This window comes from Scyliorhinus torazame, chromosome 1 (assembly GCF_047496885.1).
Source record: "Scyliorhinus torazame isolate Kashiwa2021f chromosome 1, sScyTor2.1, whole genome shotgun sequence".
NCBI classification, from domain to species: domain Eukaryota; kingdom Metazoa; phylum Chordata; class Chondrichthyes; order Carcharhiniformes; family Scyliorhinidae; genus Scyliorhinus; species Scyliorhinus torazame.
Genome location: NC_092707.1, coordinates 25,293,459 through 25,308,927, shown reverse-complemented (window position 1 = coordinate 25,308,927; position 15,469 = coordinate 25,293,459). Strand labels below are relative to the sequence as shown.

General features: G+C 48.8%; 1 protein-coding gene across 1 annotated transcript in view; it reads left to right on the top strand.

The window, feature by feature from the left end:
- The window catches only part of LOC140391644 (seizure 6-like protein), a 522,156-nt gene extending 506,983 nt beyond the window's left edge, over positions 1-15,173 (top strand). The window contains exons 16-17 of the mRNA XM_072476384.1: positions 13,568-13,670; positions 14,971-15,173. Of these exons, the coding sequence (XP_072332485.1) occupies positions 13,568-13,670; positions 14,971-15,000 (133 nt within the window). The 3' untranslated portion in view covers positions 15,001-15,173. The remainder of the gene's footprint in view (positions 1-13,567; positions 13,671-14,970) is intronic.
- The last annotated feature ends 296 nt before the right edge of the window (positions 15,174-15,469 follow it).

Here is a 15,469-nt window from a genome sequence, read left to right as displayed (position 1 = left end):
CCTTTAAAAGCTAGGTTTTGTGGACCGTATCAGATTGAAAGGAAATTAAGTGAGGTGAATTATGTGGTAAAAACACCAGATAGAAGGAAGACTCACCGAGTGTGTCATGTGAATATGCTTAAAAGGTACTTTGAAAGGGAAGGAGAGAAAAAGGAGGTTTTAATGATTCAAACTCAAAGTGACGAACCAAATCCAGGTGACTGTGAATTTGACATACCTCAAATTAAATTGGAAAATGAGGATGTTCTTAAAAATTGGGATGAATTGTTAAGTTACCTTCCAGAGGAAAAACAAACTGACCTGAAAGAGTTATTGATATCACATGGGCAAGTTTGTAGAGATAAATTGGGAAGTACTAAAATGGCTATACATGATGTAGATGTGGGAAATGCTGTTCCTATCAAACAACATCCATATAGACTTAATCCTTTAAAATTGGCACAGGTTAACAGAGAGATTGAGAGTATGCTGAAGAATGGCATAATTGAAGTGGGTTGCAGCCAATGGAGCTCACCCATAGTGATGGTACCTAGACCAGATGGTACCCAATGGTTGTGTGTGGACTATAGAAAGGTGAATGCAGTTACAAGAATGGACTCTTATCCTGTCCCACCATTGAAAGATTGCATGGAGAAAGTGGGACAATCTGTTTTTATTTACAACTTCCAGACATGGAAAGAACATTTAAAGCATCGTATGTGGTTCTTCGATCGACTTCAGGAGGCGGGTTTGATGATGAACCTAGCCGAAAGTGAATTTGGAGAAGCCTGAATCACTTTCCTTGAGGAGTTTCCGACCCTCAAGACGAAGGGAAATAATGCGATTTCTTAACATGAATGAATTTGATCAAACCTTTGTGCAAACGTTTTGTGGCGTGATTACTCCACTGATGAACTTGCTAAAGAAGCGTAAAAAATTTCAATGGACAGCGGACTTTCAACAGGCATTTGACTGCCTGAAAGCTGTGATCACCAATGCTCCTGTATTGGAGAATTGCAAGGGGCTCTGTGGTCAGATTGAACTAAAGTACCTGATTCTAAAGAGAAATGCCAAGGAGTAGAGGAATGGATGGATCGTGCAGAGACTTTGTTCAAAGAGACTGTCAATCGAGAAGGATTTCGGTTGGATGAAGAAGAACAAAGAAAAGTGGACTATATTAGTATACCTATTTGCGTGTGTTGTTTTTTTTTAAATGAAAAGGTATATTTCCTGTGTACATTTCTTAGTGGATGGTGCAAAAGTGAAAAATGAAACCATCTTGAAGTTGATGGTTTATTTTTTTTTCTTGTGGGGAGGTGTCTTGCAAGAGTGCCTTTAAGAACTGGATGTTTAAGCAATGTACCTTTAAGAAAACAGTGATGTCATCGAGTGGGTGGAGCTCAGCTCAGTTCAACCATTTTGCAGTTTGGTTTTGCAGTCAGTTTAAAAAGTGCTTGGCTGGTTTTGCTGAGAGCAGTTTAAAAGTAGAAAACTAGTTTGAGACAGCAGCTTGAGAAGTTCTGGTTTGCTATGATTTGCTTGAAGGGAGAAAGCAAGGTTTGAGAAAGCAGCGTGGGTGTGTCTGTGGGTTTCCAGAGAGCTGCATGAAGAAAGCAAGGTGCTGAAGCTGAAGTCACCCAAGCTAATATATCTCTGCCATTCTGCAGAAAAAATATATATCCTTTAACCTGATGTGATACTGTTTAAAGGTGTTAAGTCTCTTGGAAGTTTGAAGGAACATTTTAAGGAGTTATTTACTGTTGCAATATATACTGAGTTATCTTTGAAGTAAGGGGTGTTAAGAGAGCCAATGTTTATATAAGATGTGAAGTTGAGTTCATGGAATAAACAGTGTTTTGTGTTTAAAAACCCACGTGTCCATAATTGGAATCCCACACCTAGGGAAAAAGTGTGCTAGGAAAAGCAACAAATCCATTAAAGGGAGAGATTGGTTGAACTCCATGATACATTTTGGGGTTCTGAAAATGCCTCACCCATAACACATGCAAACACGGGGAGGATGTGCAAACTCCACACGGACAGTGACCCAAAGCCGGGATCGAACCTGGGACCTCGGCGCCGTGAGGCAACAGGGCTAACCCACTGCGCCACCGTGCTGCCCCCGCAGAATCATATTCAATGCTGGACACTTTTGGGCAGAATTTTCTATTTTAAGCTCAGAGTCCTGGCTGAGGCGAGAAAACCAACCTGTAGCTCACAGGCTCTGTGCAGAAATAAATCAGGAGGTGTGGCCCACGCCATCACACTGCCAGGATGGCTCCAGAAAAAGCTGGCAACAGGGAATCCCAAGATCAGGGCGCCCCGATCTCCGATTTAAAACAAAGTATCTCACCCAACAGAAATGGGGGACATATTCCCCCACGGACACAGGGGACCCCCCTCCATAGACAAAAGGGGATCACCTACACATGCAAGTGTGACTCCCCAGTACACACAAAGGGAACCTCCTCCCCAACTAATAGCCCCCAATAGAAATCCCAAGAGGATCCCCGGCAGTGCCCCGTCACTGCCTCCTGGCACTGCCCCCTAACGCTACCCTGGAACTGCCCGGGGCCAGTGACAGGGGACAATGCCAGGGTACTGCCCCGGCATGTCCCTCCTCCCCCGTGGGTATTGTCTGTGTACCCCCAGCAAATTCCCTTCACCTGGGCCCCATGTTTGAACCTCACCAACGTGACAGGAATTCCAAATGTGGAGGGACAATCTGGTGGGGAAACGAGATTCCCGCCCTCCCTCATTATGTTCCTGGCCGGGGGGGGCGGGGGTGGGGGGTGAAATTGGAAAATGAGATCTTGCCGGCAAGATTCTTGATTTCCGAGACTTGCCAGACTTTGCACCCACGTTGCTGTTTGCGCTCGCAGCAAATTGTTAAATCGCGGTGTATGGTTTGAGGCTTGCAAGCACAGGCTGGTTGGGAATGGTTAGTATTTTGCCTGTTGCCAACAGTTGAAGGGATGCACTGTTTAAAATAATCCATCAGCCAATAGGACGTACAGCCTAAATATCTTGCATTACACTGGCACTGAAATTCACCGACCAAATTACCCATTCGTGTGATCGGCTTTTGTCTTTATTGGCCTGATGGCAAAATTCTGTTAGTGCAAATTAACATTTGTGTTGCTACAGCATAGCAGCAGCGTGAAATGGCTCGCTTCACGTGTTGCTCAAACTTGTGAGACACCTTACTCTTTCAGGGTAATATGAGTTTGCCGGGGCACCTTTCGGAACCCAATGTGGTGGCTTCAGGCCCAAACAGATGTTTGTGCGATATATGACGAGCGATGATCTGATCAGGTGGCCAGTATCCCATGGGATGGCATCGATGGGCCTTAGTTCAGCATCAAGCTTGCATTGTGAGAAAATGGCTTGGGTCCTATTTATGAGGTTGTTGATAAGACCAACCTCATGGTGCATGGAACTTCCAACGGGTAGGAATCCCAATGCGTTTGGTGAAGATCAGCACTCTCTTCTCATGCAGTATATATTGTTGTGCCCTTTACCATTGGTATTATTGCGTATCTGTCCAGAGTGCCAGACAAAAAGCTTCAACAGCATGTCTCTTGTTTTCAGCGATATCAACAATTGCATTGAAATTGGTGCTTTGAATATTAATAGTGAATGTGAAATTTTAACAAAGGCACCAACTTTATGGGCCAAATGGCAGGCAAAGAAGTTTCTTGTGGGCACATCAGTAAGATCATTACTGGGATTTCTAATCTCATGTGCCTTAATTCATCCTTTCAACAACCACTTATATGTATATATAGCACCTGCCATGTAATGAAACATCCCAAGGTGCATCACAGGAGCATTACAAGTATGACACTGAAATAATACAGGAAGTATTGGAAATATTCAGGTCTGGCGAGAAACAGAGTAAAGGTTTCAAGTCCATATGATTCTTCTTCAGAACTGGTGTTGCCAGACCTGCTGAGTATTTCAAGGCTTTATTTCAAATTTCCAGCAGCCACATTATTTTGCTCTTATCAAAATCCCGAAACTGAGCCGCATACGGAGATATGGTCAGTTAAGCAAAAGCTAGGTCAAAGGCGTAGGTTTTGAGGAGTGTCTTGAAGGCGGGAAGTCAGGCAGAGAGGTATCGGGAGGGAATTGCAGAGCTTGGACCCTGCGCAACTGTGGTGAAGCAATTAAATTTGATGAACTGAAGAGGCTAAAATTAGAAGTGCAAAGATATTTGAACACTGCTGAAGAGAAAGCGAGTTGCTGAAGCTTTTCATCTTACACTCACCAGGGCGCTATTCTCCCCTCCCACGCCAGGTGGGAGAATCGCCGGGGTGCCGCGCGAATCGTGCCACGCCGCCCCGACCCCCGCACGCGATTCTCCCACCCCCCCGGAAACCAGCGGCGCGCGATTCGCACCGGGCCGCTCGGAGAACCGGCGAGCGGCGATTCTCCGGCCGGATGGGCCGAGCGGCCGCTACGACACGAAAGGTTCCCGCCGGCGCCATCCACCCCTGGTCGCTGCCGGCGAGAACTCTGCAGGAACGCTGGGGGGGGGTGGCCTGTGGGGGGGGGGGGGGGCTCCTTCACTGGGGTGACCTCCGATGGGGTCTGGCCCGCGATCGGGGCCCACCGATCAGCAGGCCGGCCTCTCCCGCCCCCCCCCCCCCCTCTCCCCCACCCCCGGGCCTACCTCCTTCCGCGCGCGGCCCCAGAACACCGGCTCCATGTTGGTGAGGGGCCGGCGTGCGTAAGACGTTCCCCACGCATGCGCGGGTTGGCGCGGTCCAACTGCGCATGCGCAGGATTGGGCTGCCCCCAGGATGCTGGAGCGGCGTGAGCGGCGCGAACACTTGTCCTCAATATCAGAGAATCGCCCCCTTAATCTCTGAATATTGCCGGGGAGAGGTATGTAGTCGATAACTAGGGAACGGAGTTTGGAACCAGATGGTCCCAGTGGAGCAGGGACCAAAAACAATGGCTTCAGTCTTCCTAATATTTAATTGGAGGAAATTTCTGCTTATCCAGTACTAGACGTACCCAGAACCGGGGGCTGGTTTAGCACAGTGGGCTAAACAGCTGCCTTGTAATGTAGAACAAGCCCAACAGAACGGCTCAATTCCCGTACCGACCTCCCCGAACAGGTGCAGGAATGTGGCGACCCAGGGGCTTTTCACAGTAACTTCATTGAAGCCTACTTGTGACAATAAGCGATTATTATAGTTAAATTCGATGAAGGATAAGTAGTCTGATAGTTCAGCAACAGTGGAGGAGTTGAGAGAGGCGCTGGTGAGGCAGAACATGGTTGGAATCAGCATGCACGTGAAAACTGGGGGAGACCAGAGGTAACAATGCAGGAAACAGGAAGAGGAGACATTGTGGCTGATTCTGTAGCTTACAATTAGATAGATAGGGATCTCCCTCCCTGACAGCACTGTGGGGGTACCTACGCCAAATGGGCTGCAGTGGTTGAAGAAGGCAGCTCATCACCACCTTCTCAAGGACAATTAGGGATGGGCAATAACTTGCCGGCCGGGCCAACGACACCCAGATCCCTTGAATGGATTTAAAATAAGAATGTCATTCGTGACTTTGCAAATAACCTTTTCGGTGCTGTGGCAGGGACGGAAATCTTTCTCTTGGCTCCATAATATTTTTCCACTTCCCACATGTGCTATCGGTCTGAGTGATAGCCATTAGTCATAGAATTGAATTGTTGGATGAATTTATTTTTTTGCGCTGGATTTGGTGTTTGCATTATTTGTTCAGAAGCAAACACAAGACCCGTAAGACTGGCCTGAAAGAGGGGACTTAGGGTTAGCAAGGATGCTGTTAGCACCGTCTGTTGTTGTGTTGGGGATGGAGGGGATGGCCCATGTGAAGAGATCTTGGGTGAGTTGTTCTTTGAAAGCTGTGGCAGCTAGAGACACTGCTGGTCAATGCTGTTCCTGCTCATCCTTCCCCTGCTTCTGCCTCTGTCATGTCAGCATGGCAGACTAACACCGTGTTCCACCAGCATTTCTTTTGATGAATGGGGCGGCACAGTGGTTAGCACTGTTGCCTCACAGCACCAGGGACCTGGGTTCAATTCCGGCCTCGGGTGACTGTCTGTGTGGAGTTTGCACTTTCTCCCAGTGTCCGGGTGCTCCAGTTTCCTCCCACAGTCCAAAGATGTACAATTAGGTGGATTGGCCATGCTAAATTGCCCCTTAGTCTCCAAAAGGTTAGGTGGAGTTGCTGGGTTACGGGGATAGGGTTGGGGCATGGGCCTAGGTAGGGTACTCTTTTGAAAGGTTGGTGCAGACTCGATGGACCGAATGGCCTCCTACTGCCTTGTAGAGATTCTTTGATTCTATGAATGTGGATAACAACTTGATAATGACCATGTAATCTCTTTTTCTGATGCTGATTGAGGGATAAATATTGGTCAGGACACTGGGAATAACTGCCCTGCTCATCTTCGAAAGCATACAATCCGTCTGAACTTGGGCCTGAGTTTTAACATCTCATCCAAAAGAGAGCACCTCTGACAGTGCTGTGCTCCCTCAGTGCTGCATTGCTGTGTCAATCTTAGTTTTTCTGCACTCAAGCCCTGGAGTGGGACTTGAACCATGTGGTTTAGAGGTGAGGGTGCTGTCAATTAGTCAGTTTTGTCTCCTCTGGCATTTCTTGTTGCCCAGCTGGTTGTAGATGCTGGTCCCTCATGATGGCAAAGTTCTGCAACATGCAACAAAGAACAAAGAAATGTACAGCACAGGAACAGGCCCTTTGGCCCTCCAAGCCCGTGCCGACCATGCTGCCTGACTAAACTACAATCTTCTACACTTCCTGGGTCCGTATCCCTCTATTCCCATCCTATTCATGTATTTGTCAAGATGCCCCTTAAATGTCACTATCGTCCCTGCTTCCACCACCTCCTCCGGTAGCGAGTTCCAGGCACCCACTACCCTCTGCGTAAAAAACTTGCCTCGTACATCTACTCTAAACCTTGCCCCTCTCACCTTAAACCTATGCCCCCTAGTAATTGACCCCTCTACCCCGGGGAAAAGCCTCTGACTATCCACTCTGTCTATGCCCCTCATAATTTTGTAGACCTCTATCAGGTCGCCCCTCAACCTCCTTCGTTCCAGTGAGAACAAACCGAGTTTAGTCAACCGCTCCTCATAGCTAATGCCCTCCATATCAGGCAACATTCTGGTAAATCTCTTCTGCACCCTCTCTAAAGCCTCCACATCCTTCTGGTAGTGTGGCGACCAGAATTGAACACTATATTCCAAGTGTGGCCTAACTAAGGTTCTATACAGCTGCAACATGACTTGCCAATTCTTATACTCAATGCCCCGGCCAATGAAGGCAAGCATGCCGTATGCCTTCTTGACTACCTTCTCCACCTGTGTTGCCCCTTTCAGTGACCTGTACACCTAGATCTCTCTGACTTTCAATACTCTTGAGGGTTCTACCATTCACTGTATATTCCCTACCTGCATTAGACCTTCCAAAATGCATTACCTCACATTTGTCCGGATCAAACTCCATCTGCCATCTCTCTGCCCAAGTCTCCAAACAATCTAAATCCTGCTGTATCCTCTGACAGTCCTCATCGCTATCCACAATTCCACTAACCTTTGTGTCGTCTGCAAACTTACTAATCAGACCAGTTACATTTTCCTCCAAATCATTTATATATACTACAAACAGCAAAGGTCCCAGCACTGATCCCTGTGGAACACCACTGGTCACAGTCCTCCAATTAGAAAAGCATCCTTCCATTGCTACTCTCTGCCTTCTATGACCTAGCCAGTTCTGTATCCACCTTGCCAGCTCACCCCTGATCCCGTGTGACTTCACCTTTTGTCCTAGTCTACCATGAGGGACCTTGTCAAAGGCCTTACTGAAGTCCAGAGAGACAACATCCACTGCCCTACCTGCATCAATCATCTTTGTGACCTCCTCAAAAAACTCTATCAAGTTAGTGAGACACGACCTCCCCTTCACAAAACCATGATGCCTCTCACTAATACGTCCATTTGCTTCCAAATGGGAGTAGATCCTGTCTCGAAGAATTCTCTTCAGTAATTTCCCTACCACTGAAGTAAGGCTCACCGGCCTGTAGTTCCCTGGATTATCCTTGCTACCCTTCTTAAACAGAGGAACAACATTGGCTATTCTCCAGTCCTCCGGGACATCACCTGAAGACAGTGAGGATCCAAAGATTTCTGTCAAGGCCTCAGCAATTTCCTCTCCAGCCTGCTTCAGTATTCTGGGGTAGATCCCATCAGGCCTTGGGGACTTATCTACCTTAATATTTTTTAAGACACCCAACACCTCATCTTTTTGGATCTCAATGTGACCCAGGCTATTTACACCCCCTTCTCCAGACTCAACATCTACCAATTCCTTCTCTTTGGTGAATACTGATGCAAAGTATTCATTTAGTACCTCGCCCATTTCCTCTGGCTCCACACATAGATTCCCTTGCCTATCCTTCAGTGGGCCAACCCTTTCCCTGGCTACCCTCTTGCTTTTTATGTACGTGTAAAAAGCCTTGGGATTTTCCTTACCCCTATTTGCCAATGACTTTTCGTGACCCCCTTCTAGCCCTCCTGACTCCTTGCTTAAGTTCCTTCCTATTTTCCTTACATTCCACACAGGCTTCAGCTGTTCCCAGCCTTTTAGCCCTGACAAATGTCTCCTTCTTCTTTTTGACGAGGCCTACAATATCTCTCGTTATCCAAGGTTCCTGAAAATTGCCGTATTTATCCTTCTTCCTCCCAGGAACATGCCGGTCCTGAATCCCTTTCAACTGACACTTGAAAGCTTCCCACATGTCAGATGTTGATTTGCCCTCAAACACCCGCCCCCAATCTAGGTTCTTCAGTTCCTGCCTAATATTGTTATAATTAGCCTTCCCCAATTTAGCACATTCACCCTAGGACCACTCTTATCCTTGTCCACCAGCACTTTAAAACTTACTGAATTGTGGTCACTGTTCCCGAAATGCTCCCCTGCTGAAACTTCTACCACCTGGCCGGGCTCATTCCCCAATACCAGGTCCAGTACCGCCCCTTCCCTAGTTGGACTGTCTACATATTGTTTTAAGAAGCCCTCCTGGATGCTCCTTACAAACTCTGCCCCGTCTAAGCCCCTGGCACTAAGTGAGTCCCAGTCAATATTGGGGAAGTTGAAGTCTCCCATCACCACAACCCTGTTGTTTTTACTCTTTTCCAAAATCTGTCTACCTATCTGCTCCTCTATCTCCCGCTGGCTGTTGGGAGGCCTGTAGTAAACCCCCAACATTGTGACTGCACCCTTCTTATTCCTGATCTCTAACCATGTAGCCACTCTGCCCGCTGAGGTGTCCTCCCGTAGTACAGCTGTGATATCCTCCCTAACCAGTAGCGCAACTCCGCCACCCCTTTTACATCCCCCTCTATCCTGGAACGTTTAGCTACCAATCCTGCCCTTCCCTCAACCAGGTCTCTGTAATGGCAACAACATCATAGTTCCAAGTGCTAATCCAAGCTCTAAGTTCATCTGCCTTACCCGTAATACTTCTTGCATTAAAACATATGCACTTCAGGCCACCAGACCCGCTGTGTTCAGCAACTTCTCCCTGTCTGCTCTGCCTCAGAGCCACACTGTCCCTATTCCCTAGTTCTCCCTCAATGCTCTCACCTTCTGACCTATTGCTCCCGTGCCCACCCCCCTGCCATACTAGTTTAAATCCTCCCGTGTGACACTAGCAAACCTCGCGGCCAGGATATGTATGCCTCTCCAGTTTAGATGCAACCCGTCCTTCTAATATAGGTCACACCTGGCCCGGAAGAGCTCCCGGTGGTCCAGATAACGGAAACCCTCCCTCCTACACCAGCTGTTTAGCCACGTGTTTAGCTGCTCTATCTTCCTATTTCTAGCCTCACTGGCACGTGGCACAGGGAGTAATCCCGAGATTACAACCCTAGAGGTCCTGTCTTTTAACTTTCTGCCTAGCTCCCTGAACTCCTGCTGCAGGACCTCATGCCCCTTCCTGCCTATGTCGTTAGTACCAATATTACAACGACCTCTGCCTGTTTGCCCTCCCCCTTCAGGATGCCCTCTACCCGTTCGGAGACATCCTGGACCCTGGATGACCATAAATCTAGCTAATCAGTCAGGATTGTACTGCCAAGGTCCAGACAAATGGTGCAGGCAGCAGAAACGCTGCTTCAGCGCATTTGATGGGTTAGTTCAAACATCTTTTCTTCCGGCGATGTGTCTCTCATTGTAAACCACCTCATTAGCAGTGCCCGGAAACTTGCCAGATGTCATGAGCCAGATCTGCAGGGAATGTTCCAACAGTCAGCCTGTAATGAGGAGCTTGATAGGGTGGACGCTGTGAGATTGTTTCCACTGGTTTGACAATCTAAAACACACAGGCACGCTGGAGATGGCGTCCTGTGTGGGCACGAGCCTGGAGGCGCTGGTGACGGCGCCGCTGCCGCTTCCTCCAACGAGGTATACCACGAGCCCGGTGGTGGCGGATACCCTCAAAGTTTGGGGGCAATGGAGACGTCACAGGGGGGAGGTGGGGGCCCCGTTGTGGTCCCCGATACGGGGGAACCACCGGTTTGTCCCGGGGAGAATGGAGGGTTCCTGAGTTGGCACAGGGCAGGTATTAGAAGGATGGGGGACCTGTTTGTGGATGGGACGTTCGCGAGCCTGGGTGAGCTGGAGGAGAAGTTCGGGCTCCCCCCAGGGAACACCTTCAGATATATGCAGGTAAGGGCGTTTGTTCGGCAGCAGGTGGTGAGTTCCCACTGTTGCCGCCACGCAGGGTTCAGGACAGGGTGCTTTCGGGGGTGTGGGTTGGAGAGGGGAGGATCTCGGCAACGTATCAGGTGATGCAGGAGGAGGAGGAGGCCTCAGTGGAGGAGCTAAAGGGTAAGTGGGGGGAGGAGCTGGGGGAGGAGATCGAGGAGGGGACATGAGCAGATGCCCTAAGGAGGGTGAACTCTTCCTCCTCTTGCGCGAGGCTGAGCCTCATACAATTTAAGGTTTTGCACAGGGCACACATGACCGGGGCAAGGATGAGCCGGTTCTTTGGGAGTGAGGACAGATGTGTTAGGTGCTCAGGGGGCCCAGCAAACCATACCCACATGTTCTGCGAATGACCAGCAATGGAGGACTTTTGGAAGGGTGTAGCGAGGACGGTGTCGGGGGGTGCGGTTCGTTTTTCTTGATTGGGCGTGTATATTTGCTTTTGTGTTGATGATGGCTGGGGGGGGGGGGGGCGGGGAATTAAAATTACTTTTTTTTTAAAACACACAGGCACATTCTTGGGATAGGCGGCCGATCATACAGGACTGAAATCGACATTTGGATTTAATATAGTTAAGGATGGGATGGTCTGACTTTTGTTCTCGTGTGGAATTAGTTTTTAAATTAATTTACGGGCTGTGTGTGTCACTGGTTGGCCAGCATTTATTGCCCATCCCTAGTTGCCCTTCAGAAGGTGGTGGTGAGCTGCCATCCCGAACGCTGCAGTCCCCGAGGTGTAGGTATATCCACAGTGCTGTTAGGGAGGGAGTTCCAGGATTTTGCCCCAGTGACCGTGAAGGAGCAGCGAAATATTTCCAAGTCAGGGCGGTGAGTTACTTGGGTGGGAACCTCCAGGTAGTTCCCAGGTATCTGCTGCTCGTGTCCTTCTAGAGGGCTGTGGGTCATGGGTTTGCAAGGTGCTGTCTAAGGAACCTTGGTGAGTTACTGCAGCGCACCTTGTAGATGGTACAGATGGCTACCACTGTTCATTGATGGTGGAGGGATTGAATGTTTGTGGAAGGGGGTGCAATCAAGCGAGCTGCTTTGTCCTGATGGTGTCGAGCTTCTTGAGTGTTGTTGGAGTTGCACTCATCCAGGTAAGTGGAGAGTGTTCCATTACACTCCTGACTTGTGGACAGGCTTTGGGGGGGTCAGGAGGTGACTTACTCGTCATAGGATTCCTAGTCTTTGACCTGCTCTGGTAGCCACAGTATTAATGTGGCTAGTCCAGTTCAGTTTCTGATCAATGGTAACCTCCAGGGTGTTGGGAGATTCAACGATGGTAATTCCATTGATGTCAAGGGGGATGGTTGGATCCTTTCTTGTAGGAGATGGTCATTGCCTGGCACTTGTGTGGCATGAATATAACTTGACACTTGTCAGCCCAAGCCTGGATATTGTCCAGATCTTGCTGCATTTGGCTATGGACTGCTTCATTATCTGAGGAGCCGTGAATGGTGCTGAACATTGTGCAGTCATCTGGGAACATCCCCACTTCTGACCTTATGATTAAAGGGAGGTAGGGGCGGCACAGTGATGCAGTGATTAGCACCATTGCCTCAAGGCGCCGAGGAGCCGGGATCGATCCTGGTCCCGAGTCACTATCCATGTGGACTTTGCACATTCTCCCCATGTCTGCATGGGTCTCACCCCCACAACCCAAAGGTGGATTGGCCACGCTAAATTGCCCCTTCATTTGAAAAATTAAAATAAAGTATAATTGACTGCCTGTTTAACAAAAAAGATGGAAGGGAAGTCATTGATGAAGCAGCTGAAGATGCTTGGCCCTAGGGCACTCCCCTGAGGAACTCCTGCAGTGATGTCCTGGAGCTGAGATGATTGATCTCCAACCAGCACAACCATCTTCCTTTGTGTCAGGTATGACTCCAACCAATGGAGAGTTTTCCCCCTGATTCCCATTGACTCCACTCTTGCTAGGACTCCTTGATGTCATACTCAGGAAAATACTGCCTTTATGTCAAGAGAAGTCACTCTCACCTCACCTCTGGCATTCAGCTCTTTTTCCATGTTTGAACCAAGGCTGGCAGACCCTAGCAGACCCAAACAGAGCTTGCGCGAGCAGGTTATTGCTTCGTAAGTGACACTTGTTAGCACTGTTGATGACTCCTTCCATCACTTGCTGCTGATGGAGAGTAGACTGAGCACGGGCAATCTAGCACCTGGGCACATTGGCACTGCCAGCCTGGCACCCTGACAGTGCCCTTTCCAGCCTGGCAGTGCAACTGGGTGCCCCAGGGTGGCACTTCCAGGGTGTCCAGATGGCTGTGCCAAGGTGACAGACTGACAGTGCCAAGGTGCCAGGCTGGCAGTGTCAAGGTGCCAGGCTGGCAGTGTCAAGTACCACCCGACGATCCAGTGGTTTCTAATGACCTGGGAGACCCTCCCTCATGTGCCGTTACACCTGGTTCATGTTTGTGTGGACGAATGCTAAACTACGCCGTGTCAAGGTCTCCCAGGCAAGGTCACTTAAATATGTTCATGTGGATCTCGCCCAGATGGTTGGAATAAAGGTGGAACAGAATACTCACAGAGGAAGAATGAACGATAACTGCTGCCAAGAAATGGCACAAACCTGTGCTGTCTTTAGCCACAAACGATCTGGGCATTGATTGAATGAAATCCCTCTCTATTGAGAAAGTTGTAGTGTTGGTGATGGGTAGCTTGCGAGGCAATGAATGTGCAACGTGGGCAAAGCCTTGTGCATAACAAAATAGTAAAAACCTAATGTACAGTCTTATTGTTTGTCGTTATCTCTTATTCAATATTTCTTTCTATCTCTCTCCTCCAGGTGCCGGTATCACTCAAACCTGCGTCTACCTCTCATGTCCTCTCATCCATACAGTCAAATCACGGTGGAAACAGCCTTCGACAATCCCATCTATGAAACAGGCGTACGTTGCTGGTTTTCTTCCACTTGTTATATAGGAAGGGTTTGTTTAGGTATCTCCTTTGGTCTATATCCTAATCTGGGGAGTGGGAGTGGGGAGGGGGAACACCGTCCAAAGTCCAAAGATGTGTAGGTTAGGTGGATCAGCCATTCTAAATTGGCCCTTAGTGTCCAAAGGTTAGGGGGGTTATGGGGATAGGTTGAGGGATTGGGCCTAGGTAGGGTGCTCTTTCGAAGGGTTGGTGCAGACTCGATGGGCCAAATGGCCTCCTCCTGTACTGCAGATTCTATGATTCTTAATTTAGAGATGGTCCAACATTTCTTCATTCTTTCTCACTGGTCCACCAGTTTTTCATCAGGAACTACAACGAGAGTTCATGCATTTTTAATTGAACGGCTAGCGGCATCTGAATGTTATGCTCATTCAGGGGAAGGATGACAATGTTGGAAATTGGACTCTAAAGCCTTTTGCATTTCTGTGAAGCCTAGCAAAGTCCTGGGTCTAGTCCCTGCTTTGAGCTGGTTGAGGGAGTCAAAAGAACTGCAGCAGATGACCAAATAGTATTGCTGGTCTCGCGACAGAGGACAAATCAGTCTGGGTTCCAGTTCCTGATCATTGTACAGAAGTGATGGGCAGCACGGTGCCGCAGTGGTTAGCATTGCTGCCTCACGGCGCCAAGGCCCCAGGTTCGATCCCGGCTCTGGGTCTCTGTCCGTGTGGAGCTTGCACATTCTCCTTGCGTTTGCACACAACCCCCACACATAGCAGTGGGGCAGGTGAGCCACGCAAATTGCCATTGAATTTGGCGGGTCCAGAAAATCCCAGCTGCAGCCAATAGCTCACCATCTCCACTGCGGAAAAAGCCGCCACGGTGGTGAAGGGCTGGGAAATTCCAGTCAGCATTCCAGATAATTTCTATTCATTTTTCTCCAATTAAGGGTCAATTTAGTGTGGCCAAGCCACCTGCCCTGCACATCCTGGGACTGTGGGGGTGGGACCCATGGGGAGAATGTGCAAACTCCACACGGACAGTGACCCGGGGCCGGGATTGAACCCGGGACCTCGGCGCCGTGAGGCAGCAGTGCTAACCACTGCGCCACCGTGCCACCCAACATTCCCGATCATGACAGCTTGCTTTCTATAATCCACGTCCTCTCATCTCAGTGTCCTTCGCTGGTTACCTTAATGGTGGTTTCCTTCAATGGTTGAGGTTTGTTTTACAGATTTGACATTGTTCCCGAGGCCTGTGAGAAAGAAAACGCCGGACTTATCTCCGTGTCTTTCCTCCTCTGTTTGATTTCAGGACACTAGGGAATACGAAGTTTCCATATGAATCAACCCACGGAAGAGGCCGGGATAGTCAGATTCCTGCAAACGGCCAGAATCGTCCCTGTGCTCAACCCGGAGAATGATGCTCCTCTGTGCTTTCCAATCCAGAATAGAAATTACCGATATTCCTGATTCAGCACTCCCCCCCCCTCCCCATCCCCTCCCAACTGTGTTGAACCCCCCCCCCCCTCCCCCTGCTGCTCCCCGCCCCCCCCAGCTGTGTTCACCTGAACATGGACCCCGACATCTCGGCTTGGGAAAAGCTTCCTCAAATTCTCCGAACAAAAAAGCATTTGGGGTGAACAATTTAGGTAAAATAAAAGTTAAAACAGAAGCAAAAGTGATTATGCAAAGGAGGCCAAAACAGATTTTTTTCCATTTTTAACAAATAAGATTTACTTTTGGTCGAAGTAATTCCCCAATGTTTAGGTTTTTGTTTTTAAAAAGCACGTCTTATTTTATAAAAGCATTCC